This window comes from Arachis hypogaea, chromosome 10 (genome assembly GCF_003086295.3).
Source record: "Arachis hypogaea cultivar Tifrunner chromosome 10, arahy.Tifrunner.gnm2.J5K5, whole genome shotgun sequence".
NCBI classification, from domain to species: domain Eukaryota; kingdom Viridiplantae; phylum Streptophyta; class Magnoliopsida; order Fabales; family Fabaceae; genus Arachis; species Arachis hypogaea.
The window spans coordinates 109838613-109860168 of NC_092045.1; the positions used below are offsets into that span (position 1 = coordinate 109838613).

General features: G+C 28.3%; 2 protein-coding genes across 8 annotated transcripts; both read right to left on the reverse strand.

Moving 5' to 3' along the window:
- Positions 1 to 5791: 5791 nt before the first annotated feature.
- On the reverse strand, positions 5792 to 10344 carry LOC112716485 (UDP-glycosyltransferase 83A1). Its single transcript, XM_025768408.3, has 3 exons — positions 9941 to 10344; positions 8029 to 8257; positions 5792 to 7226 (listed from the first exon to the last, which is right to left on the reverse strand). The coding sequence occupies exons 1-3, from the start codon at positions 10193 to 10195 to the stop codon at positions 6352 to 6354; spliced, it is 1359 nt and encodes a 452-aa protein (XP_025624193.1). The 5' UTR covers positions 10196 to 10344; the 3' UTR covers positions 5792 to 6351.
- A 1113-nt stretch (positions 10345 to 11457) lies between these two features.
- On the reverse strand, positions 11458 to 21556 carry LOC140175901 (UDP-glycosyltransferase 83A1-like). 7 transcript variants are annotated; one of them, XM_072205416.1, is made up of 3 exons: positions 20703 to 21556; positions 17149 to 17210; positions 16845 to 17050 (listed from the first exon to the last, which is right to left on the reverse strand). In XM_072205416.1, the coding sequence occupies exons 1-2, from the start codon at positions 21184 to 21186 to the stop codon at positions 17176 to 17178; spliced, it is 519 nt and encodes a 172-aa protein (XP_072061517.1). In that variant the 5' UTR covers positions 21187 to 21556; the 3' UTR covers positions 16845 to 17050; positions 17149 to 17175. The 7 variants fall into 7 exon arrangements, with proteins under 7 accessions (XP_072061521.1, XP_072061520.1, XP_072061516.1 ...); XM_072205417.1 differs by having other exon boundaries at positions 16962 to 17086; positions 17171 to 17210; XM_072205420.1 differs by lacking the exons at positions 16845 to 17050; positions 17149 to 17210 and adding an exon at positions 11458 to 12245.

A 21556-nucleotide genomic window follows, 5' to 3' on the forward strand; every position in this document is an offset into this window, starting at 1 on the left:
AAAAATGACAACAAATTTCTATACATATAGAAGAAAGTTCTCTTCTATATGATAGAATTTACCTTTAACTTAATCTTTTGCTCTTCATTGATCATTTCTTGCTCCTTTACTTTTTCTTTTCATATGTGATGTTCTTTCTTAATATTTAGATTGTCTTTGGATGCAAACAAGTTCATGTGAAAAATGTTTTATGGCTAAGATCAGATATACTTCTAAAATTTTACACCCATAAAGAAGAAAGAAGAAGTTAAAAATGCATAAATGTATGAATTCTTACCTGCTTCTCTGTTGACAACCTGGCTCTTCTGACTTTTATGCTGAAGTTGTTAAATGAGAAATTTCTAAATAAAATTCATGGGATGAGTTCAGAATCTAAGAAGCAGCAATACATTATATTTATGTACTATATTTATTGACTTCATGAAACACTCATTGCTTAACAAAATCGTAATAATATCCGATAGACATCCATTCTAGCATCAATTCTCGTCTACCGCATTCTTCTAAGGTCATATAGAAATTTAAACCTATTTTTAAGGCTAGGTGATTTATTTCAACAACAATATATGTCACTAGCAAGATATATGCTCAAGATGTGATAAGATTTATAGTACTTCTTATGCACTACTTCTCCTATTTATTTACTATAAGTGTCACCAATTTAATATCAAATTAGTATATCTTTCATGAACCAATTGTTTATAATATAGAATTAATAGAATGGAAGGAAATATATAGTTACTTTTTTACTTGTATAGGTGGAGCACCAAAAATCTTAAAAATATTTTCTTCAAAGTACTTCAGTTGCTCTAATCCTAGACCATATTATGATGAACCAAAAGCATAGTATGGCATGTTACTAAAAAGTTGCCTTTTCTTAATATTTTAAAAAACATGCTTTATACTTTATACTAAACAGAGAGGGGAAGGAAAAATAAGCCGAACATATATAAAAGTGCAATGAATGGTTTCAACTTTTGGAGATACTCTCAAAATTTATGTATTTTAAAATTTGATAAACGCTAAAGTAGTGTCTTTGTCCAATAAACAGAGTTGAGTTGAAATCTTGAGGAAGCACAATCATATTAGCTAAGAGTTTCCAAATGTGTAAAATAAAAGTTTCATATTCACTCAAAAGAGAAAACGAACAATAACCAGTGTAAGGGTAATATTTAACAAGACAAAGATAAAAATGATAAAATTTAATTCAAGGAATAGTGTAGTAGTATTTGGAACACAACTTACACAAAATCTGGTTTAGATATTCAATCGGGCAGTGGTCCAGTTAGAAAGTTCCTAATTAAAAATCTATCAAAGCCAAAATAAAGATGTCAGTTCATAGAATTTAGAATTGTTGATGAATTAGAACATCAATAAATAAGCTCATCCAATTAATTTTACAGTCCCCGAAGTCTCTTTTATTGCCTTAATCAATTTCACTTCACCAATATCACTTTTAATATGGTCACAAACATGAATCAATGACCCAAATGGTAGTTTTTCTATGAAACTAAAAACATACTGGTAATGCTACACAAATTCCAGTTACTTTTTCATGTTATTTCAAATGCAGTAGTACTATGTTATTGCTACTGTTGAAGGTGCAGTGACAATGATGTCAAAAAGGAGGAACTGCGCTGAGTTTTTAGTTGCAAAGGGAGAAGACGAATGTCGCTGAATAAGGATGAGAAAAGAAATTTTTTTCGAATCTTAGAAATAAAAAAAATTATAAATTATATATAATAAAAGCCATTTTAACAAAAAAAATTTGTGCATGAATTATGATTAAGAATCTTAGTACGTACAAATTTTATATTAATTCTGCATTGAGGATATTTTATTGATAATAATACTCATAATCATACTTGGTTTTAGATTAACGTATATTTTTAAACATAATTCATTCGCATAATTCTTCTATGGATTTATACAATGTGTACAATGGGCTATTGAGTTACAAAATGAACATCTTTTATACTATTTAGAATAATCATCCGAATACTAGGGATAATAAACATCTTCCCAAAAGTTTAAACTGATTTTGGGTTCACCAAAGATTGAACTCTTAATCTGTCGGATCTAGCGCTCTAATATCATGTCATAATACCACTCATCCCAAAAGTTTCAACTGATGGAAAAATATAACACTAATGGTTATATCTCTAATACTCCATAAACCTCCATTGTACAAAATATTCCATTGATTCCTCATACTTTTCCTTCTTCTATTGACTATAATAATTTCAAGTTATATAAAAAAAATCTTGGTGATGGTAAAAAATTGAGTTAATATTTAATTTGGTCCTGAACTTGTACGTGAGTCTCAATTTAGTCGTCCCTGAAATTTTAATTACTTCTATTTAGTCTCCAAATTTTATAAATGTGCCTTAAGACTATTTTTAGTTCACAAACGTTAATGGAGCGTTGAAATGAACAATCAAATGCCACATTGAAACCTGTAAAATGATGTAGTTTTGGTTTTGGCATTCAAATAGCTCAAAAATGATGTCGCATCACTTGTTTTGTTAGGTAAAATTTCGATAAACACCACTTATAATATTATTTTTAGGTTATTTGAGTGTAAAAACCAAAACAACATCATTTTATAGAGTTTACGTGGCATCCGCCTGTCCATAACAACGCTCTATTAACGGCTATACATTAAAAATTATTTCAAGGACTAACATGAGTCATGGTCGTAAAGTTTAGGAACTAAAAAAGGCAATTAAAATTTTAGGGACTAAGTTGATATTCGTATGCAAATTCAGGGATCGAATTGAGTATTATCTCTAAAAAATTATTTAAATAGATAGAAGTACTCTCAAAAAATAAAATATATTTTTTATTCTTAAAGTTTGTTAAAAATTTTAAAAATAATTTAAAATTTTATTTTATTTTAATTTTATTCTAATTTTTTTTACAACAATACTAGGGAACTAAGAGGGTACCAGCCAAATGCCTCTGGGTGAATCTAAAACCTCTACGTGGATGGTACTTATGCTAGACATTAAGATGTTTCTTCTACTAAGTATCAGAATGTTTCTTTTTTATACTAAATGGATGTTATTTTATATATTTTTTGAATTTTTTTGTATTGCAAATGTGAATATTTCGATTTCTTTAAGAATTTCATAATTTTTTTTAATTTTTATAGATATCTAATTATTTTTTCAAAATATAACTGGATATTTCTTTTGTTAAGCATTAGAATGTTTTTTTTTCATATTAAATGAATATTTTTTCTATATTTTTATAATTGTTCATGATTTCAAATCTTCATTCACTTGAAACTATGGTAGATTATTTCGGTTGCTTGAAACCTTCACTCGCCATGGAGGAGTCAACGCCTTTATTATAAAGTCTTTCATATTTCAACCTATCTGCAATGGTGTATCTTCTAATTAGTTTCAAGCAAATAATTCCTGTAAATATGTAAAGAGAACAAGAGAACAAGGTTGAATAAATACAAAATAACCTTCACTGTTGCAAATGAACATAGGTATATGATGCGATCAAGTACGGTGGAGGAGTGACAATGGCGACACAGCTTGAGTTATTGGGTGAAAACGGTGGAGGAGGTAGGCAGCTATGCTTTTTGAGGGAGAGAAAAGGAGAACGGCCTCTAGTTGGAGAGAGAAGTAGGATAGTGAGACTGAAGGCTCATTGGGTCTGTTTCATGATTTTCTCCTGAAATATCACTAGCGTATCTCCCATTCAAATTTGAATGTAGTTAACAATAATTTAAAAAATATTTTAAATTATAAATTAATAAGACTAATTATAATTAATTAAGTTGTTCTATTTTTTGCTGATCAGGAGTTGGTTCTATATACTTTTCTATTTTTTTAATTTGTATCAAATTTATCCGTGATAATTAAGAGGAGTACTAGGCGGTAGATTTTGTAATTTGTAATAATCAATTAGTCATTATCAATATTTTTAATAATATGAGATTATATCTAATAGTGTAGTATCACTCACTTTTTTACTGATTAAGTATGGGCTAAATTTTAATAAAAGTGCTATCCCCTTAAACTTTTTCGACAATTAATTTTAAAAAATTTAGGATTAATTTAACAATAGTCTAGGATTATTAGCTCCTAATTTTTTAACTATTATTGTTGAATTAATTTGAAAATAACTGTTTAAAAAGAATTAATACAAAATAAAATTTTTAGAAGTATTTTTAAAATTTTTTATCAATTTAAAAAAATACTTATTCCGAAAAAGAAAAATCATACTCAAAATTAATCTTTAAAAAATTTTAAATTAAATACTTATAGTTATAATACTTTATGCTAAATGACGTCTTTATAGATTGCTTCCGTATCTTTCGCCAAATGTGCTAATATGGCTACTATTTGGCACATGTTAAGACTAAGACAAATTAATTAATTAATCCCTCTTCCAAAACATGAAAGCGTCATCATTTTGTGAGAAATAAAAATTCTAGCATTTTGGGACACTACTATTTTGGTTGATGATAAATAGGACGGAGATAGTTAGGGGAGAGTAGAATTTGAATTTTATTATAGTTTTATTTATAGGTTAAATTTTTTTTTTTAAAACTCAATCATATTTTATCGGCAAGTTGAAAATTTCTCCAGCAAAATCAAAATTTTTAAATAAATATAAAATTTAATTATTCTATATTTTATATATATTAATAAAATAAAAATAAAAAATTAAATTTAAATTAAAATTAAAAAAAAAATTTTAAAAATTTAATATAAAATTATAAATAACATGATCATCAAATTCTTAATAAAATTAAAATAACACAAATAAAAATAAATATTTTATTATTTTATTTTAATTCCAAATTTTTGTAAATTACAATATTACTCTTTAAATAACAAACATACTAAATTAATGATTTAAATAATTAATTTAATAGTTGTTTTAATTTTTTTAAAAAATATCATCATATAATATATTAAAAATATGAATATAAAACATACTTGAATTCACATCCTATCATATTCATAGCGGATAGAATTAAATCGGATTGAGTATTCGCGAATAAGGCATACCTCGCCATTCCTATAAAAAAGTTACTTTACCCCATTTGGTTTTTACGTAGGTTTCTGTTCTCTTTCCACCTTCATCAAGTGTCGGTTATGTCAAAAAAACAAAATCTAGCGTTCTGAAAGAAATTAATTGTCTTACTGTTTTGCTTATATTTTTTGGATATACTATAATTTTGTCATCTCCTATGTTTTCTAATAATTGTCCTAACAAGAAATATATAGACTAAAAAAACCAACAAAATATTCCTAAATAGTCATTTGGACTGAATACATTGCAATAGCAGGCTCTAATTTTATTATTCTTCCATTAAGTAATGGTGTCTTGTTCAAAAAATTAAGGGACAAGATAAAATAAGATAGTGGAACTCAGGTTTTCTACACATGTACTAAAATTCTAACTGTTCTCTATTCCATCTATAAATAAATTACTTATGATCATCACCATCATATGGTTTCACAGTTCATCTCACAACACACATCATATATACATTATCCTTGCACCTAAGTGAAATCTAACATAGTTCTTGCAACTAATCTTAAGTTGGCCCTCCATTATCCAACAATTCAAAAAACATTATACGTTAAGGCCAATTCTATGATAAAGATAGAGATTTTTGCATGCATAGAATGAAGAGAAGTATTTAATCTCATTTTAAAAATAAATAAAAATAAAATGATATATTTTGTGTGATAGCTATCCAACCATCCCTCATTGAGAATTATCTCTTCATCGTTTTCCCTGTCCATCATAACATGCAACGTGCAAAACTCCATTAATATTACATTAATTCCAATAATAGAACAAAGTCAACTAAGAATACAACAATATGATGTAGAAATTTTTTTTGAAGAAAGGGAGTTCAACACAGTAAAGTGAAATATAAGGAAACAAAACACAATACTAAATAAGACAATAAATACAGAATGAACACGATATAATCCGTTGTCATCTCCAGCATTGCCATCAACAACCAAACGGATCAACACTATGTTATTCCTTGTAACTCAAAAACGACTTATTCTTGATACACTCAACACCTGTCTCAGAGTTATGGAATATTCTACTATTCCGTTCCAGCCAAATGTTTCAGATAACTGCAAAAAACCTACCAACCACTTCTTTTGTTCAGAATTATGGTCAAACACTTGCGTCAAACTCTCAAACAGCTCTTTGACTGTCCCGGAAAAACCCATGTTCTATCAGCACTCTTCAGCCAAGCGCACCACACCTGCCATGTGAACTCAGGTAGAAACTCATGAACTGTTTTTTCTTATTATTACATATTCATAAAGAAACAACTAGCCAGCAATCCTTAATTAATTATCCTTTCAACCAAGTAAGAAACCTGTTTAAGTTCTTTGAAGAAGTACTTCCTTCTTCCATATTGTGCTTTAGCTTCTCCATCAGCTTATGAGACCTTGATCTTGTATTCTCATTACTAAGCAACTCATCCACTTTTGCCTTTATCTCTTTACGTGACACTAATCCCTTTTCATCCGAATCAAATCCCATCCCAACCTTCAATGCATCACAAACATAATTCTTATTGAAAAGTTGGTCTGCGAAATACGGCCAACACAGGAGAGGCACTCCATTAGACAAACCCTCTATAATCGAATTCCAACCGCAATGACTTACAAAACAAGCTATAGCAGGGTGATTTAGCACCTTTTTTTGAGGAGCCCATCCAATTATTTTGCCTCTATAACCCTTGAATTCAAGAGGGAGACACATTTTATTGCTGCAATTAGGATCTTGACGCACAACCCAAAGAAAGGGTCTATTGGTGAGTTCAAGTCCAAGTGCAAGTTCTGTGAATTGTCTTTGATCAAATAGAGTGTGACTACCAAATGCAACATAAACTACAGAACAATGAGGTTGTTGATCTAGCCAACTCATGCAAGATACATCTTCTTTCCAGAATTGTCCAGATGATTTTGTAGTTGCCCTTGTCAACAATGGACCTATTGGAGATAATAGTTTTGGTACTAAGGAAAATGCTTCAGGTTCAAGTTCTTGAATGCTGTTACAGAGATACCACTCTGTCAAATTTGAATCACGCATGCAGCGCACCACATATTTAAACATTCTCTTTTCAGCTGACGGATCAAAGAGATTTCGCCACCAACTAGATCTGATGTCCATACCAGGAATGCAAGAGGATAACCATAATGATTTTTTTGAAATCTGAAATCCTGCAGTTCAAAACTTATTTTTTAACCAAAGGAATACAACATGTGTGTTTGTGATGAGGTGTGATATTAAATTATTAATATTATGAATTTAATTTTGATACATTATCACTATAAAATAATTTAAGGTAAGAGATTTTATAATTGTTTTCATATAAAGATACATCTTTTTATTATTAGATGATGAATTGTAGAGTTTAATTTGATATGTTATAAAAATATTTTTTTTAAAGTGTGGTCAAACAAATAAAACACATTTTTTGGATTTGGATTCTCTAAAGTTTGAATTTTACTTTAGAAAGTAAGGTATAATCTTCTACCATTGAATAGTTTTTTTTTCATATTTATTCTTGGTCCCACCTATAAAATCAATGGTGAGAGATCACACTTTACACTCTAAAGTAAGATTCAAATTTTAGATGATCCAAATCCACATTTTTTACACAAGACTCTTTATAAAAAGATGTTTTTAATATCTTCGTTTGAATAGATGTCATAATTTAATATGTGCATCCAATTATACAGAGTATTATATCAATAAAATTATAATAAAAGCTATAGTGCCTATCATATTGTACTTAATAAATAATATTTTACTTAGTTACTAAAAAAATAAATAAATAATATTTAATAAATTTTACATAATTTATTTTTTATTTTAAATATTTTATTTTTTACTTTAAAAAGTAAGTTAAACAATTTAAACACCATAAAAAGTACTATAAAATTTACCTAAAATTATTTATCATAAATTATTTTATGCTGCTAATGTATCAAAATTAAAGTCTAATATTATATACATTACCATCAGAGTCTAAGATGCCATCAGCAATAAGCTTGGGAGCGTTATACTGCAACACAAACGTAGATGCTGCCGCAGACCAAAAGAATGCACCTTTGATTCCCACTTTTCGTGCAATTTCCAATGCCCAACCCATACACACATCAGCAACAATGCAAGTTACTTTAATGCCCTCATTCAATTGAAGATCTTCTATGAGCTTCTCAAGCTCTGAAGGCATGGTCCTCAATATGTGTTGGGAATAAGACACAATTCCCCCTTGAGAAAACACCTTTGACAGAGAAATAAAATAGACACAATCACAACACAAGAATTTAACGTGGAAACTCCAATTACCGGAGAAAAAACCACGGCCGTTGTCAAATGACAACCAGAGAATATCACTATGTGAAAATTGTTACAACACATAGACTTCTTTCTCTCACCGGCACCCCAGTACACCCACACTCTTTCAAAGCAAATATCTAACTACACCTCACAACACTCTCTAATCAAAGAGTACAGAGGAAAAGAAAAATCAGATACAAGCTTAAAGTGTTTCTGACTGGTGCAAAAACAAATGAAGAACTTAGCCTCATATTTATAGCCTAGGCCACCCACTCCATTTGCTATCCTAAGCAATGTGGGACTAATTCAACCAAATCCTAACAATCTCCACCTTGATTGAAATAGTCACACATCTTCAGCTTCCATTGTCAACACCGACAATTCTTTGCTGCCATTGTCTATACCGACAATCATAGTTCAGAGAACTATCATACTCCACCATGAAAGTATACTCACTTGGAATTAGACCACTCCAAGCATTTCGCCTTGGTACAGATCGAAACCTTGCTGAAAATTCATGGTGCAACTTCCAAATTGGCTTTTCCTGGAAGTTCTTCAGCCATCGACCTAACTCCGCCACACACCTTGCATCTCAACGCCAACCAATGCCCGTGTGCAATTGTGGACCCGATTGCCACAACTTATCCTTATCCATGGCAGTGCGGTAATACCATGAGGATACTTCTTGTCTTCTAGAGAACATCATCTTCTCTCATAGAGAGAGCAACCAGAGATCTTCTCCTTCAACGCCTTGTGCAAACCTGATTGTATCAACACATCCTTGACTTGTACTTGCCACAAGCCAAAATTGATTCTTCCATCAAATTTCTCTATTTCAAGCTTCACAGCACTTGAATATCCAGACATTGTTGCAACCGTATACTGGAATAGTATAACTCAACTGTAGACCGTGCACTAGGAAGGGTCCCCAGGAAAGAGAGGTGGGTCACAATGGACACACTTAAATACCAAGTCTTTCCTTAGCCAGAACCTTTTCCAAACTGCACTCTCACAGTGTCACACTGCCTTCCAGCAACAACAACAGCAACCAAAGATCAACCTCAAGCCACAGGACAAAATTCTTTTCTGATGTGGAAGGTCAGACTAGGCTGCAACCACAGAGCATACTAAGAATAAATCCCACCGAACCGAAGCTCTGATACCACTTGTTGGGAATAAGACACAATTCCCCCTTGAGAAAACACCTTTGACAGAGAAATAAAATAGACACAATCACAACACAAGAATTTAACGTGGAAACTCCAATTACCGGAGAAAAAACCACGGCCGTTGTCAAATGACAACCAGAGAATATCACTATGTGAAAATTGTTACAACACATAGACTTCTTTCTCTCACCGGCACCCCAGTACACCCACACTCTTTCAAAGCAAATATCTAACTACACCTCACAACACTCTCTAATCAAAGAGTACAGAGGAAAAGAAAAATCAGATACAAGCTTAAAGTGTTTCTGACTGGTGCAAAAACAAATGAAGAACTTAGCCTCATATTTATAGCCTAGGCCACCCACTCCATTTGCTATCCTAAGCAATGTGGGACTAATTCAACCAAATCCTAACAATATGGAGTCACATAACTCTCCTACATGGACTCTGTCATGGTCAGGTCCCAACCCATCTGGGATTGACACCAATTTGATTGGTGAAGATGATCCATTATTGTTGTCCATGGATCTCACCACTCTCTTATGGTTGAAGTCTGAGTTGACAAAGATGATATTGCATCCATGGTCAAGCAGCTTATGTGAAAGGCTCATCATGGGGTTTACATGGCCTTGAGCTGGAAATGGCACGACTAGCACTGTTGGAGTGCTAATCATGATGATGACTACGCCTCACGCCTTTCTTTAATTTTGTGTTCAAATGACTTTGATGGTTCTTCATTTCTTTATTTCTTTATTTATTTATGTTCCTTGTGGTGGTTTTTCACAAGACTTGTCTATCGTTGCTGTCAATATTGATACGACATGACACGATCGACACACGAATTTTAAAATCTTACATGACACCAGAACAGAATACGCATACATATAAAATATAAAATATTTTTTTAGATAAATTCTAATGATATTTTAATATTTTATTGATATTTAAATATAAATTAATTTTTTAAATTATTTTTAATGTCTTATTTTAATTATATCAAATATTTAAAATATTTTTATTTTAATAAATAATAATATATACTATATCTAAATTTATTTTAAGAATATATCTTAAGATTAAGACCGGACACGCTGATACGTGATGGTATTTAGGTGTATCCAAGTGTGTCTAGAGAAAAATTTTTTATTTTTTATTGAGACACGTTTTGGACACAGTAGACACGTGTGTCAGACGAGTGTTAGTGAGTGTCGTGTCCAAAATGTGTCCAACACACAGACACGACAACTCAACAAAATATCCCTGCTTCATAGTTACTTACTATCCACGTGATTCAATTCCAGAAAGAGAAATATTAAATAATTAATTTTTATAAACTTTAACTAAACCAAATTTATATACCGAGTGTTTTTTTAAGGTTATTTTTTTCATATAGAAAAATATTGGTACTTTTTTTGTAATTATAAGTAGTGGATTAATTTTGTAGATAAAAAATTAATACGTAAAATATGTGTTAGATATATGTTATTATTCTGACAACACGTAAGGAATTTGTTCGACATATATTATTATTCTAATAACACGTAAGATATATGTTGGATACATTTTTTACATATTCGTAATACTATAATATACTTTAAATATGAACATTCAACCAAAACATCATTTGTATCTCCATGTCAACAAATACATTCTGTTTTTTACGGTGTTTTTTTTTTTGCCTTCATCATCATTATCATTATCAACTATCTCCTTTTCCACATCTTTCTTTTTCTTCTTCCTCTTTTTTTTTTCTTTTTTCATTTGATTTTTTTATTTTCTTTTATTATTATCATCAACTACTAGTACCACTGCCATTATCATTATCATCATTTTTTTTCTTTTTTATTTTTAAAAGAGAAACTTAACACAATAAGTGAAGCATAAATGACAACACCATAAAAATAACAACTAATTAAAAAGGAACAAGCAAACAAAATAAAGTAATTATAGATCTTTCTTTGTCATTTATGGCATTGCCATCAATAATAGAAGGATGCACCTAGCCATTCTTTATAACTTAGAAAGGACATGGTGATGATCTCCTAAATTCATACCCTAAATCTCTCTATATAGTGAAGGAAGTGAGAGTTGAACCCACAACCTCTCTTATGTAATGACTTATAATAAGTGAACAACTACTAAACTAATTAGTTAATTTAGTAATTTAGAGCATTAGTTTTTTATTTTTTATGTTATTAATACGTATAAAATTCGAAATAATTGAATTTTATATTTATTTTGAAAAAATTTGATATTTCTGCGGGTAAGATAGAATAGGGTAGGGTTTAAAATTTTAGGGTGCGAGTAGGGTTAGTATTGAGAGATTCTCAACCCGCAGATAGAGTAGAGTAAAGTTTTAATGAAATTTTCAACTCGCGAATAAGATTAAGGTAGGATCCAAACCCTACCCTATCCTACCCATTGCAGCCCTACCTCCATGGTCATCAATTTTTTCCCTTTGTTTCCAATTTCAACTTTATCTTCGCTCACTCTCACTTTCTTTAGCCCAACTCTATCTCCATATCAACATCTCAACATCGCCACCATCATCACTATGAAAATATCTCTATTCTACTACCCACCACTGATATATGCTTTTAACTTAGTGCACGACGCACTGCTATATGATTTGAAGTTTTCAAGAATACCACATAACTTGAACATTTTCGTAGCCACAAACCATGACTTCACCGTTCAGATCCATCATATCACGGTTCTCTTATTCTGCTATAATCATAAACACAAAAAAATCAACTATATTAATACATGAACCATGATAATTAATATTAATTAATAATTAATGATTAATAGTAACAACAAATGAGTACATGAACAACGGGGTTGTCATGGTTTTCTCCAAGACACCATATATGAATATTGAGAGACAGGAGAAGAGAGTGGATGAAAATATGGTTGAAATTGGAGATAAGATTATAAATGTTTATGGATTGGATTTGATTTGTATATTCATGGTATTTATTTGTATTCTGAATTTTATATAGGTATTCGTATATCCAATTGGTATATTCGCAGATCTGCAAAAATAAATAAGTAAATATTTTTTTATGTTTTATTTTAAGTTTTTAATTAGTAATTATTATATATATTGTATTATTTTATTTTTATTATTTAAAAAATATGTTTAAAAATAAGCTTTAAAAAATATTTTTATCTTTTGTGAATATGTCCCATATTCGATTCAAGTACGAATTGGATCGGATCAAATCAAAGTTTAAAAAATTGTGAATATTAGACCCAATCATATTGATGATTTTAGTGTGAATTGAATAGAATTTTTTGTTATATCTGATTTGTATTTACCTCTAAATAAGATTAGAGAAAAAAATAATGCTAACGACTATAATGGTTTGGGAGAGGGTATTTTGGAAAAGAGAAGAATATATTGAAAAAGATTATGATATGGAGGATAAAATTAAAAAAAAAATTATTAATTATATTTTGACCAGAAAAATTTAAACACAAAAATAAAATGATTGTAAATTATAAATATTGAGAATAAAACTAAAATAAATTAAAATTTAAAAATATTAAAAATTTTTAAGAAATTTTAAAAATAAAAAATATATTTTATTTTTATAAAAAATATTACCTACTGATAACATTTCTCTTTTAAAATTTTATAATATAAATAGTAACCAATAACATTAGAAAGATAATAATTTAAAATTATTTTATTTAATTTAATATTTATAATTTTATACATATAATATTTATAATTATATATTTATTATATTTAATATTATTTAATTATTTTAATAATAATAAAAAAATAAAATAAAATAAAAAATAATAAAAAAATATAAAATAAAATAATTAAATTTTTTATTTAAATAAATGTTAAAAAAATTTAATTTTCAAAATACAAACAGAAGAAAAGTATTTAAGCATTGCTTAGGTCAATATTACAGCAACTATCTACAAAGAGAGTTGAAAGTGAGTCAAATTAAGTCGAGTTAGATCAAGTTTAAACTTGACTTACGAAAATAAAACATGACTCACGTTTGGCTCATTAACATTTGAGCTTATATTGTAAGTTTAAATTCGACTAAAAAAAAGTTCACGAGCTAACTCAAATAATAAGAACATAATTTATAATTCAAAATATAAATTGTATATATTGTTTATTTATCAATTATAAATTTTTTATTTATGCCCTACATTAAAATTATATATAAAATATAAATATAAAATTTTAAATAATTAAAAATATTAATATATATTAAATTATTAATACGCGTATCCTATATGCATTTAATCTATATTTTTAATATTATGAATATAATCGAGTCTGCTTACGAACTAATGAGTTGAGCTTATCTAAGCTCAAGGTCAACTCATTTAATTTATGAACTCAATTTCAAGCTCATGTTCGGTTTACCAGCTCAAGAATTCAACTTATCAAGCTATTAATGAGTTGAACTCGAACTGGCTCATGAGCTGATTTTGACTCACTTCTAACCCTACCTACAAATGAATTACCACCTCATTTTGCACGTGTCACACACTCAAACAGGAAATAAATTTTTTAAGCCTGACACATGCAGATTAGGCCAGGCTAGAAAGGGAGCCCACGAAGTGTCCAGTTCTAGAATCATGCAAAATGGGTCTGGTCCCTCTTGTCAGTTTCACTTACCGTTTGAAATTATTCATCTGATACCCTTAAACCCTAAACAACTACAACCACAAAATTATTGGTCCACCCTTATTTCGGTCCAAATGTCTCATTTGTGTAGGCCTGTAGGGTTATTGCCATTTCCATTGGCTTCAGGTCTTGACATTATTTCCAGTTGGAGTATCTTTTGATCGAGAACTCTTGAAAACCAAATATTACACGGTTAATATTGTAGTCAACTCAACATTAATATAAGGTAAAAAAAATTCGAAACTCTTCAAAATAAGAACATTTGAAGTTTAACTAAAAAAAAAGGTTCGAAATCTAAATTCAACAAAAGCTATTTTTAGTGGACTTATATTAGATTTGTTTGTTAATCTGCTATAATATTGGTTGAAATTGACTGCTATGATATTAATTTTCCAACATTACTCTTTGCATATCTTTTTGTTATGTCCTTTTGTGGTTGAAAATTTTATATAAATATAAAATTATTTTTAATGGCATGCCGCAAAATGGGATTTGGATGTAAAATCTGAAATTATGTGTTTTGGCTTCTCGCACCCTACAAGAAGCACTTTTTAAGTACTTATTGGGTTAGCACTTATCTTTCTTTTCATCGCTAATATAGCTTCAAGTCACTCAACTATGTCAATTACAAAAGAGAGTAGTTAAATAAAGATAAGAATTGAAGAAATAAATCAATAAAGTCGGGAAGAAAAAGTCATTACTATCACAAATTATTTTATTATAAGTAATTAAATTAATTTTATAATTATTTATATTTGATTAAATTTATATTTATATATATTTTTATTATAATAAAATATTTTACATATTTAAAATTATAATTCTAATAATTTATAAATAATAAAAATTATATATATTTTAATTTGAGTAATTAATATTTTTATTTTAAAAATAAAATTTAGTTAATAATATTATTATCAACCTCGATATCTACCGATAAGTATTGGTACTTTTTAGTAAACTTAGCTTTGCTAATATTTCATCGTATATCTTTATGCTACTAATGTTATTTATATTAGTAACTCATATATTTATTATTACTTGTGTTTTAATATATTCAATTTTCATAATTATCTGTTTAGAATATTTATAATTTGAATCACTGACTCAACAACTCCAAAACGTAACACATGCTCCTTCCCTTGCCACCACATCATCATCACTTTTAGGGGAAGAGGCAAGTCTTGGAGAAGGGGGCAATGGCCCCCAAATTAAAAATTTTAATGTATAAAGGTCATTAATTTTTATATTACCCTTTTTAATTTTAATGTTTTCTTCTTCTAAAATTATATTTTCATGTAGGCCTCCTCCTAAAAATTACTCTAGCTCCGCTCCTGATCACTTTATTTTTTTATTTCTATTCAACTGAACCAAGAGGAAAAAGAGAGGGAGAGACCGTGAGTGAAAGAAGAGAGATTCCATGGAAGCCATGAACTTTCGATGTTCGATTTCTTGAGATCCGTAATTCCGATAAAAGTGTTCATATCCTCCTCTTTTACATGTTGGTATCACTTTTGTTATGTAAAAGTTGACGGTGACGTAACTCCCCTTTCCATTGAGTTATGCCAATTGGAGTTCTAGGAGTCACAGACGATTTTCGACATTTTCTTCTTCAGTAGCTCGGTCAAAAAACTTCTCCGAAGTTTTCATTGTTTTGATTCGTACGGAGGTAGGATTTGGTAATTTTATAATAATTAAATGTGAATTTGATAGGTAAATGTTGGTTTGATTGATTATTGTTGAGTTTGATTGATTTTATATTGAATTTTTGCAATATATTGCTGTATTTGTGAAGTTCATGGCTTGGCTGTGATAAAACCAGTAGGGACCGAACTGTTTTAGATTTTTTTTGGGTTATAATATTATTGAGGATCAAGTACAAAATTGGTGAGGTTTGATAGTCGAGAGATTAAATTAAAAGTTATGGCAAATCGGTAACCGAAAAATTCAAAAATGGATTAAAATATAAGTAATATTTTGAAATAAAAAGGTTAAGGGTTTCAGTTTTGGAATAAGAAGAAGATTAGTATTTAAAATTTATTTTTGAAAAGTAACATTGTACTGGTATATAAAAATTGAGATACAATTTATAATTATATAAGTTTTCGGTATTTCTGATAATAAATAAAGTATAGAAGTGAAATGGGTATTTTATAAAAATTTAGGATTGCTTTTATAAATATTGAGATAAGTGAGGTTTTAAATATAATTTTATAAAAATATTAGATTAAAAATAAAATACTTAAAAATTTGAAATTTAAAATATAATTTTAAAAGTGGAAGAATAAAACGAGCCTTAACCAAACTAGTTTTTATATATAGAAAATAGATATATTGAAATATTATTATATTTATACATAAATAATTAGTATATTTTATTTAAATTATTATTTTTATTAAAAAAATAAAATAATAAGACTTTCTAAAATCATTAGGAACACTGAGTGAAGTTAAGCATTTTATAATTCTTTCTTTATAAAACATTTAGAAAGAGATAAGAGAATAGTGTAAAGATGAATTGTGATATTAAAACAAAAAAAATAAAATAATAATAAATAGAAAAGAAAATAAGACGAAAGAAAAGGATTAAAGAAATTTCTGTCACAGAAGAGCAGAGAGTAAAAACTAAAAGATTTTAACGAACCTCTATCAAAGGAGAGTAGAGCACAGAAAAGACTAAAAAAATGTATTAACTAAGGAAATCTCTGTTACAGGAAGGCAGAGCACATGAAAAAAACGAAAGAAAGAACGAAAAGAAAATAAGATAATTAGAGATATTGTTTGACACTCTAGAACGAGCTTATATGATTATTTACCTGCTGAAAATGAGAAGAGATATGGTGGTGAGTCCCCCGAGATTCGCTTTCTAGAAATACATTGACCAATCAAGGGATGGTCGAACCTGTAAGACAGATGTTGCTTATAGAGGTTATCAATACATGCATTGACTAGAGAAAGCCTCACCTGTAAGACTGAGGTTGCTTACAGAAGTTATGTTTGCATACATCGACTCAAAAGAGTCCCACCTGTAAGACAGAGGTTGCTTACAGAGGTTATGGCACTGGAAGCCAAACTCAGACAAAGGTTGCTGAGTTAAGTTGGGAGCAGGTCAAAACTGACAGATGAGCTCATTACATGCACTAAGGATAGACATGCATCATGCTTGTTTGCGTATATCTTTGTGCTATGTAACTCTGTGATTGTGTGTGTGCTGCATGACTAATTGACTTTTGTGTTCTTTTATTATTTATGCTTGTATGTGTTCTGCTGTTAGTTGTGGTTGACTAATAATAGCAAAATGAACTTAACTTCTAACCCCGATCCTGCTAAAAACTCCTCAGTTCTTACCCTATTATTTCCACCCCTTTTAGCTACAGGTGTGAAGATTTAGTGCGGAACTACAGGAGTATAAAAGATTATGTTTATGAGTTGAGTTGTTAGATTTTATTTTCCCCTCGTCGTTTATTGTTTTGGTCTTTAGAGGGGTAAGACTTGTATTTGAAGATCTTTAAATAAGTCTATTTATATAATGCTATGTGAATATATATATCTTTGTGATTAAATGATTTAAAGTATAGACTCTTTATTTTCTTGGTTAAAACTTCGGTTCGTATTCGCGAAGGCTCAATATTCAATAAAGATAGTATATAATAAAAATGTTTAGAGGTAAGTAACGCCTGAAATTTTAGTACGATCATGAGATGCTAAAAGTTAGAGTGTTACATTAGAAACTTGTAAACGTGCCTTGCTTGTTCGGGATCATTGGCGGTGCTGTCGGCGACGGAAAAGACCAGAAGATTCCTTCCCTTCTCGGTTAAAATTTTAGGAGAGAGGAGAGAGGAGATGGAGATTGCTAAAAAATGAAATAGGATTTGAGTTAGGGTTGCATTTTAAATTTAAGGATATTATTGTAATTTTAAATATTTCAGTCTCTATTTTTATTTTAAATCAACTAATATATTTAGACATAATTTAATTCTGTGCGATTTTATACTAAATACAATACTAAAATTTATTTTAATTTTTATCTCTTAATCTCAATCTTTCCGTCTTTATTTTTCTTTTAAATATTACCTAAAAATTGTCCTTCCAACTTAGTCCAAGACCAGTTGAGATGAGATTTCCATTTTTCTCCAAATTCAGATTTTCTGGAGATGGATAGAACAATATCATACCTTATTCTTTTCTATTTAATTTATTGAAGTATAATTAACTTTATTAGTATTTGGCGTTTAATGAATAATTCTCATGGATTCTTTTACTTGTAAACTTTTTTGTCAAATTAATTAAATAATGATTAGTTTTATTTACTTCTGGTATGAGGAATATATTTTTTGAAGCACGCCTTTAATTGTGTAATCCTAACTAGATTTGTTATATTCTGATTTTTGAGTTTGTTGACTAGTATTTAGTAATAGTAATAAATAATGATATCTAAATTGAGTTCGATTTTTGTTTCCGACCTTTTAAAGGCTTTTTTGAAGCAGGAAATTTTAAAGGTTTTTTTTTTTAATTTTTAGTAATCGAATGTTGGGCTTGTTATTAGATTTTAAGATAGATAATAATTTTTGTAAATAATGTGAATAATGAGTTTTAAAATTAACTCATTAAAATAAAAAAAACACTCCAACTCAAATTATCTCCTAAATTCTAATATTAGGATAACTATCTGCACACCTACTAAATTAAATATTCAATTATTATTAATTGTGCATGAGTAAATTGAATCAAAAGAAATAATCATCTAATTAAAAATAATCAACATAATTATCTACATACTTATTGAATTGAACATCTAATATATTTATTATTCACATTATTTAATATTTTTATTGTCTTTTTATATTTTTTTTAATTTCATAAATCAACGCTAATACTCTTGTGGTCTGAGAGACGGTTTAACAAAAATTAATTAATAAAAAATAAAAAATATGTGAATGACTACTTGTTAGTATGAATATAAGTGTTTTTTTTTTTCTATGGGATTCAAGCTCTAATTCACTACACAAAATATAAATGATGACTATTTTTACGAAAATATTTTTATCTGAAAATAATATTGTATATTTTAAATAATTTAGTTAAATATATTGAGTGAAACATATTAAATAATTTCAAAATTGTTAATGTTGTCTTTAAATAAAATCTTTCTCTCCAGAATAAAAAATTTTCCCTTCCTCCCTCTTTCTTTATTTATCCCTCTCATTCCTTCAATAACTAATTATAAATTTAACAATCAAAATATGCAATATGATATTTTTTAATTGTATTAAAATTAAAATTAAAATATTGAAATTAAAATTAAAATATAACAATATTATATAATATACTATATTATATATTACTATCTAATTTAATAACAAAATGTATGTGTCACATGACACTCTTATTAAACTTGAAAGAAATTTTTTTTTCAAAATTAATAAACTCCCTTATTAAATTCTCGTACCTCTTTTCTTTTTTTTTTCTATTTCTCTCTATCGTTCTCACTCTATATATAATTTATTATATATTTATATATTATTATATAATTTAATAATAAAATGTCTTACATGACACTCTCTTATTAAAATTGAAAAGAAATATTTTCTTCCAAAATTAATAAATTTTCTTTCTAAATTTTCTCATCTATCTGTCTTCTTTTTTCTATTTTTCTTTACCCTTTTAACTTTATATATAATTTTTAATTTATAGTTTATATTAATAAATTAAAAAATCAAAATATGTCACCTGATATTTTTTATTATAATTAAAATAAAATTTTTTTTCAAAATTAACAAACTCTCTCTCTCTCAGTCTTCAACTTTATCTTTCTCTCTTTTTTCTCTTTCTCTATTTTTTTTATCTTTTTATTTTACAAAAAATAAAATTAATAAAATAATATAATTTAAATAAAAAATATTATTATTATATACATATTTTTTTAATTTTTTTATTTAGTTTTAAATTTTTACTACTTATCTTTCTAATTTATATTTTTATTTCTCTTTTTTAAATATTTATCAAATATAATTTGAAGAGAATACTAATGTCATGATTAAAAGTTAAAATCAAAATTCAATTGTTTAAAGAAAAATGAGTTTGAGTTAATTTTATAACTATCAATATAATTTTTTTATTTTAATATCTAATTATATTTTATATACATAGAGAGAAAAAATATTATTTTTAAACTGCAAGCATAAAAATTAATTATTTTTATTTGTGCAACAGTCTTAATATACATCTAATCAAAAGTATATAAATTAAATCGTTTCAAATTTTAGATAACGAATATTAAAATTAATTATTAGTAATAAATTAAACTCTTTTACGAAAAAATAATAACTAAAAATTTTATTATTTAAACTTTTATCTACAAAGACTCTAATTTTCTTAGTTGATATAATCTATAATGTGAGGACAAAATCTATGTAATTTTAAAATATGTATGTTTATTTTAATTACGGATAAAAATACTAGTTTATATATATATAAACTAAACCAAGTTAGTGACATGTCAATTAATATCAAATTACCATCAGAGTCTAAGATGGCATCAGCAACAAGGTTGGAGGCGTTATACTGCAACACAAACACTGATGCTGCCGCAGGCCAAAAGAATGCACCTTTGATTCCCACTTTCCTTGCAACTTCCAAAGCCCAACCCATGAACACATCAGCAACAACGCAAGTTACTTTAATGCCCTCATTCAATTGAAGATCTTCTATCAGCTTCTCAAGCTCTGAAGGCATGGTCCTCAACATGGAGTCACATAACTCTCCTAGATCGACTCTGTCATGTTCAGGTCCCAACCCATCTGAGATTGACACCAATTTGATTGGTGAAGATGATCCATTGTTGTTGTCCATGGATCTGACGACTCTCTTATGGTTGAAGTCTGAGTTGACAAAGATGATATTGCATCCATGATCAACCAGCTTATGTGAAAGGATCATCATGGGGTTTACATGCCCTTGACCTGGAGCTGGTAGAACTAGCACTGTTGGGGTGCTCATCATGATGATTACACCTTTGTTTATTTATTTATTTTTTCACTTTTAATTTTGTGTTCCAATGACAATCAGTTTGATTATTTATCATTGCGGTTTTACTGTTTTAGATGTAGCTATGTATTTCTTGCTGTACGGAGATGTTTTAGATTTTTCCAAGGAATGTGCGGACGTGTGGTGAGTATTTCACTCACCCACACTCTCTCAATCTATCCTCTTTTATTATTATTTTAATATAAAAAAATCTAAAATAACCAACACCATATCTAGCTAATATTTTAATAAATCAATTAATTTTATAATAAAACATTGAAAAAAATCTAACATTATTGAAAAATCTAAAACTTAACCCAAAAAAAAATCTGATAAAAATAAATAT

Bases quoted from the DNA above. Each gene is read 5' to 3' on its own strand.
- LOC112716485 (XM_025768408.3), bottom strand. From the start codon at position 10,195: ATGATTAGCACTCCAACAGTGCTAGTCGTGCCATTTCCAGCTCAAGGC. The intron at 8,258-9,940 runs ATATTGTTAGGA...TATTCCCAACAC, and splicing joins TAGGAGAGTTATGTGACTCC to ATATTGAGGACCATGCCTTC. The intron at 7,227-8,028 runs GTAATGTATATA...TTTGAACTGCAG, and splicing joins TGGCATCTTAGACTCTGATG to GATTTCAGATTTCAAAAAAA.
- LOC140175901 (XM_072205414.1), bottom strand. From the start codon at position 21,186: ATGATGAGCACCCCAACAGTGCTAGTTCTACCAGCTCCAGGTCAAGGG. The intron at 18,038-20,702 runs GTAATTTGATAT...TTCATTTTTTAG, and splicing joins TGCCATCTTAGACTCTGATG to CAATCTCCATCTCCTCTCTC.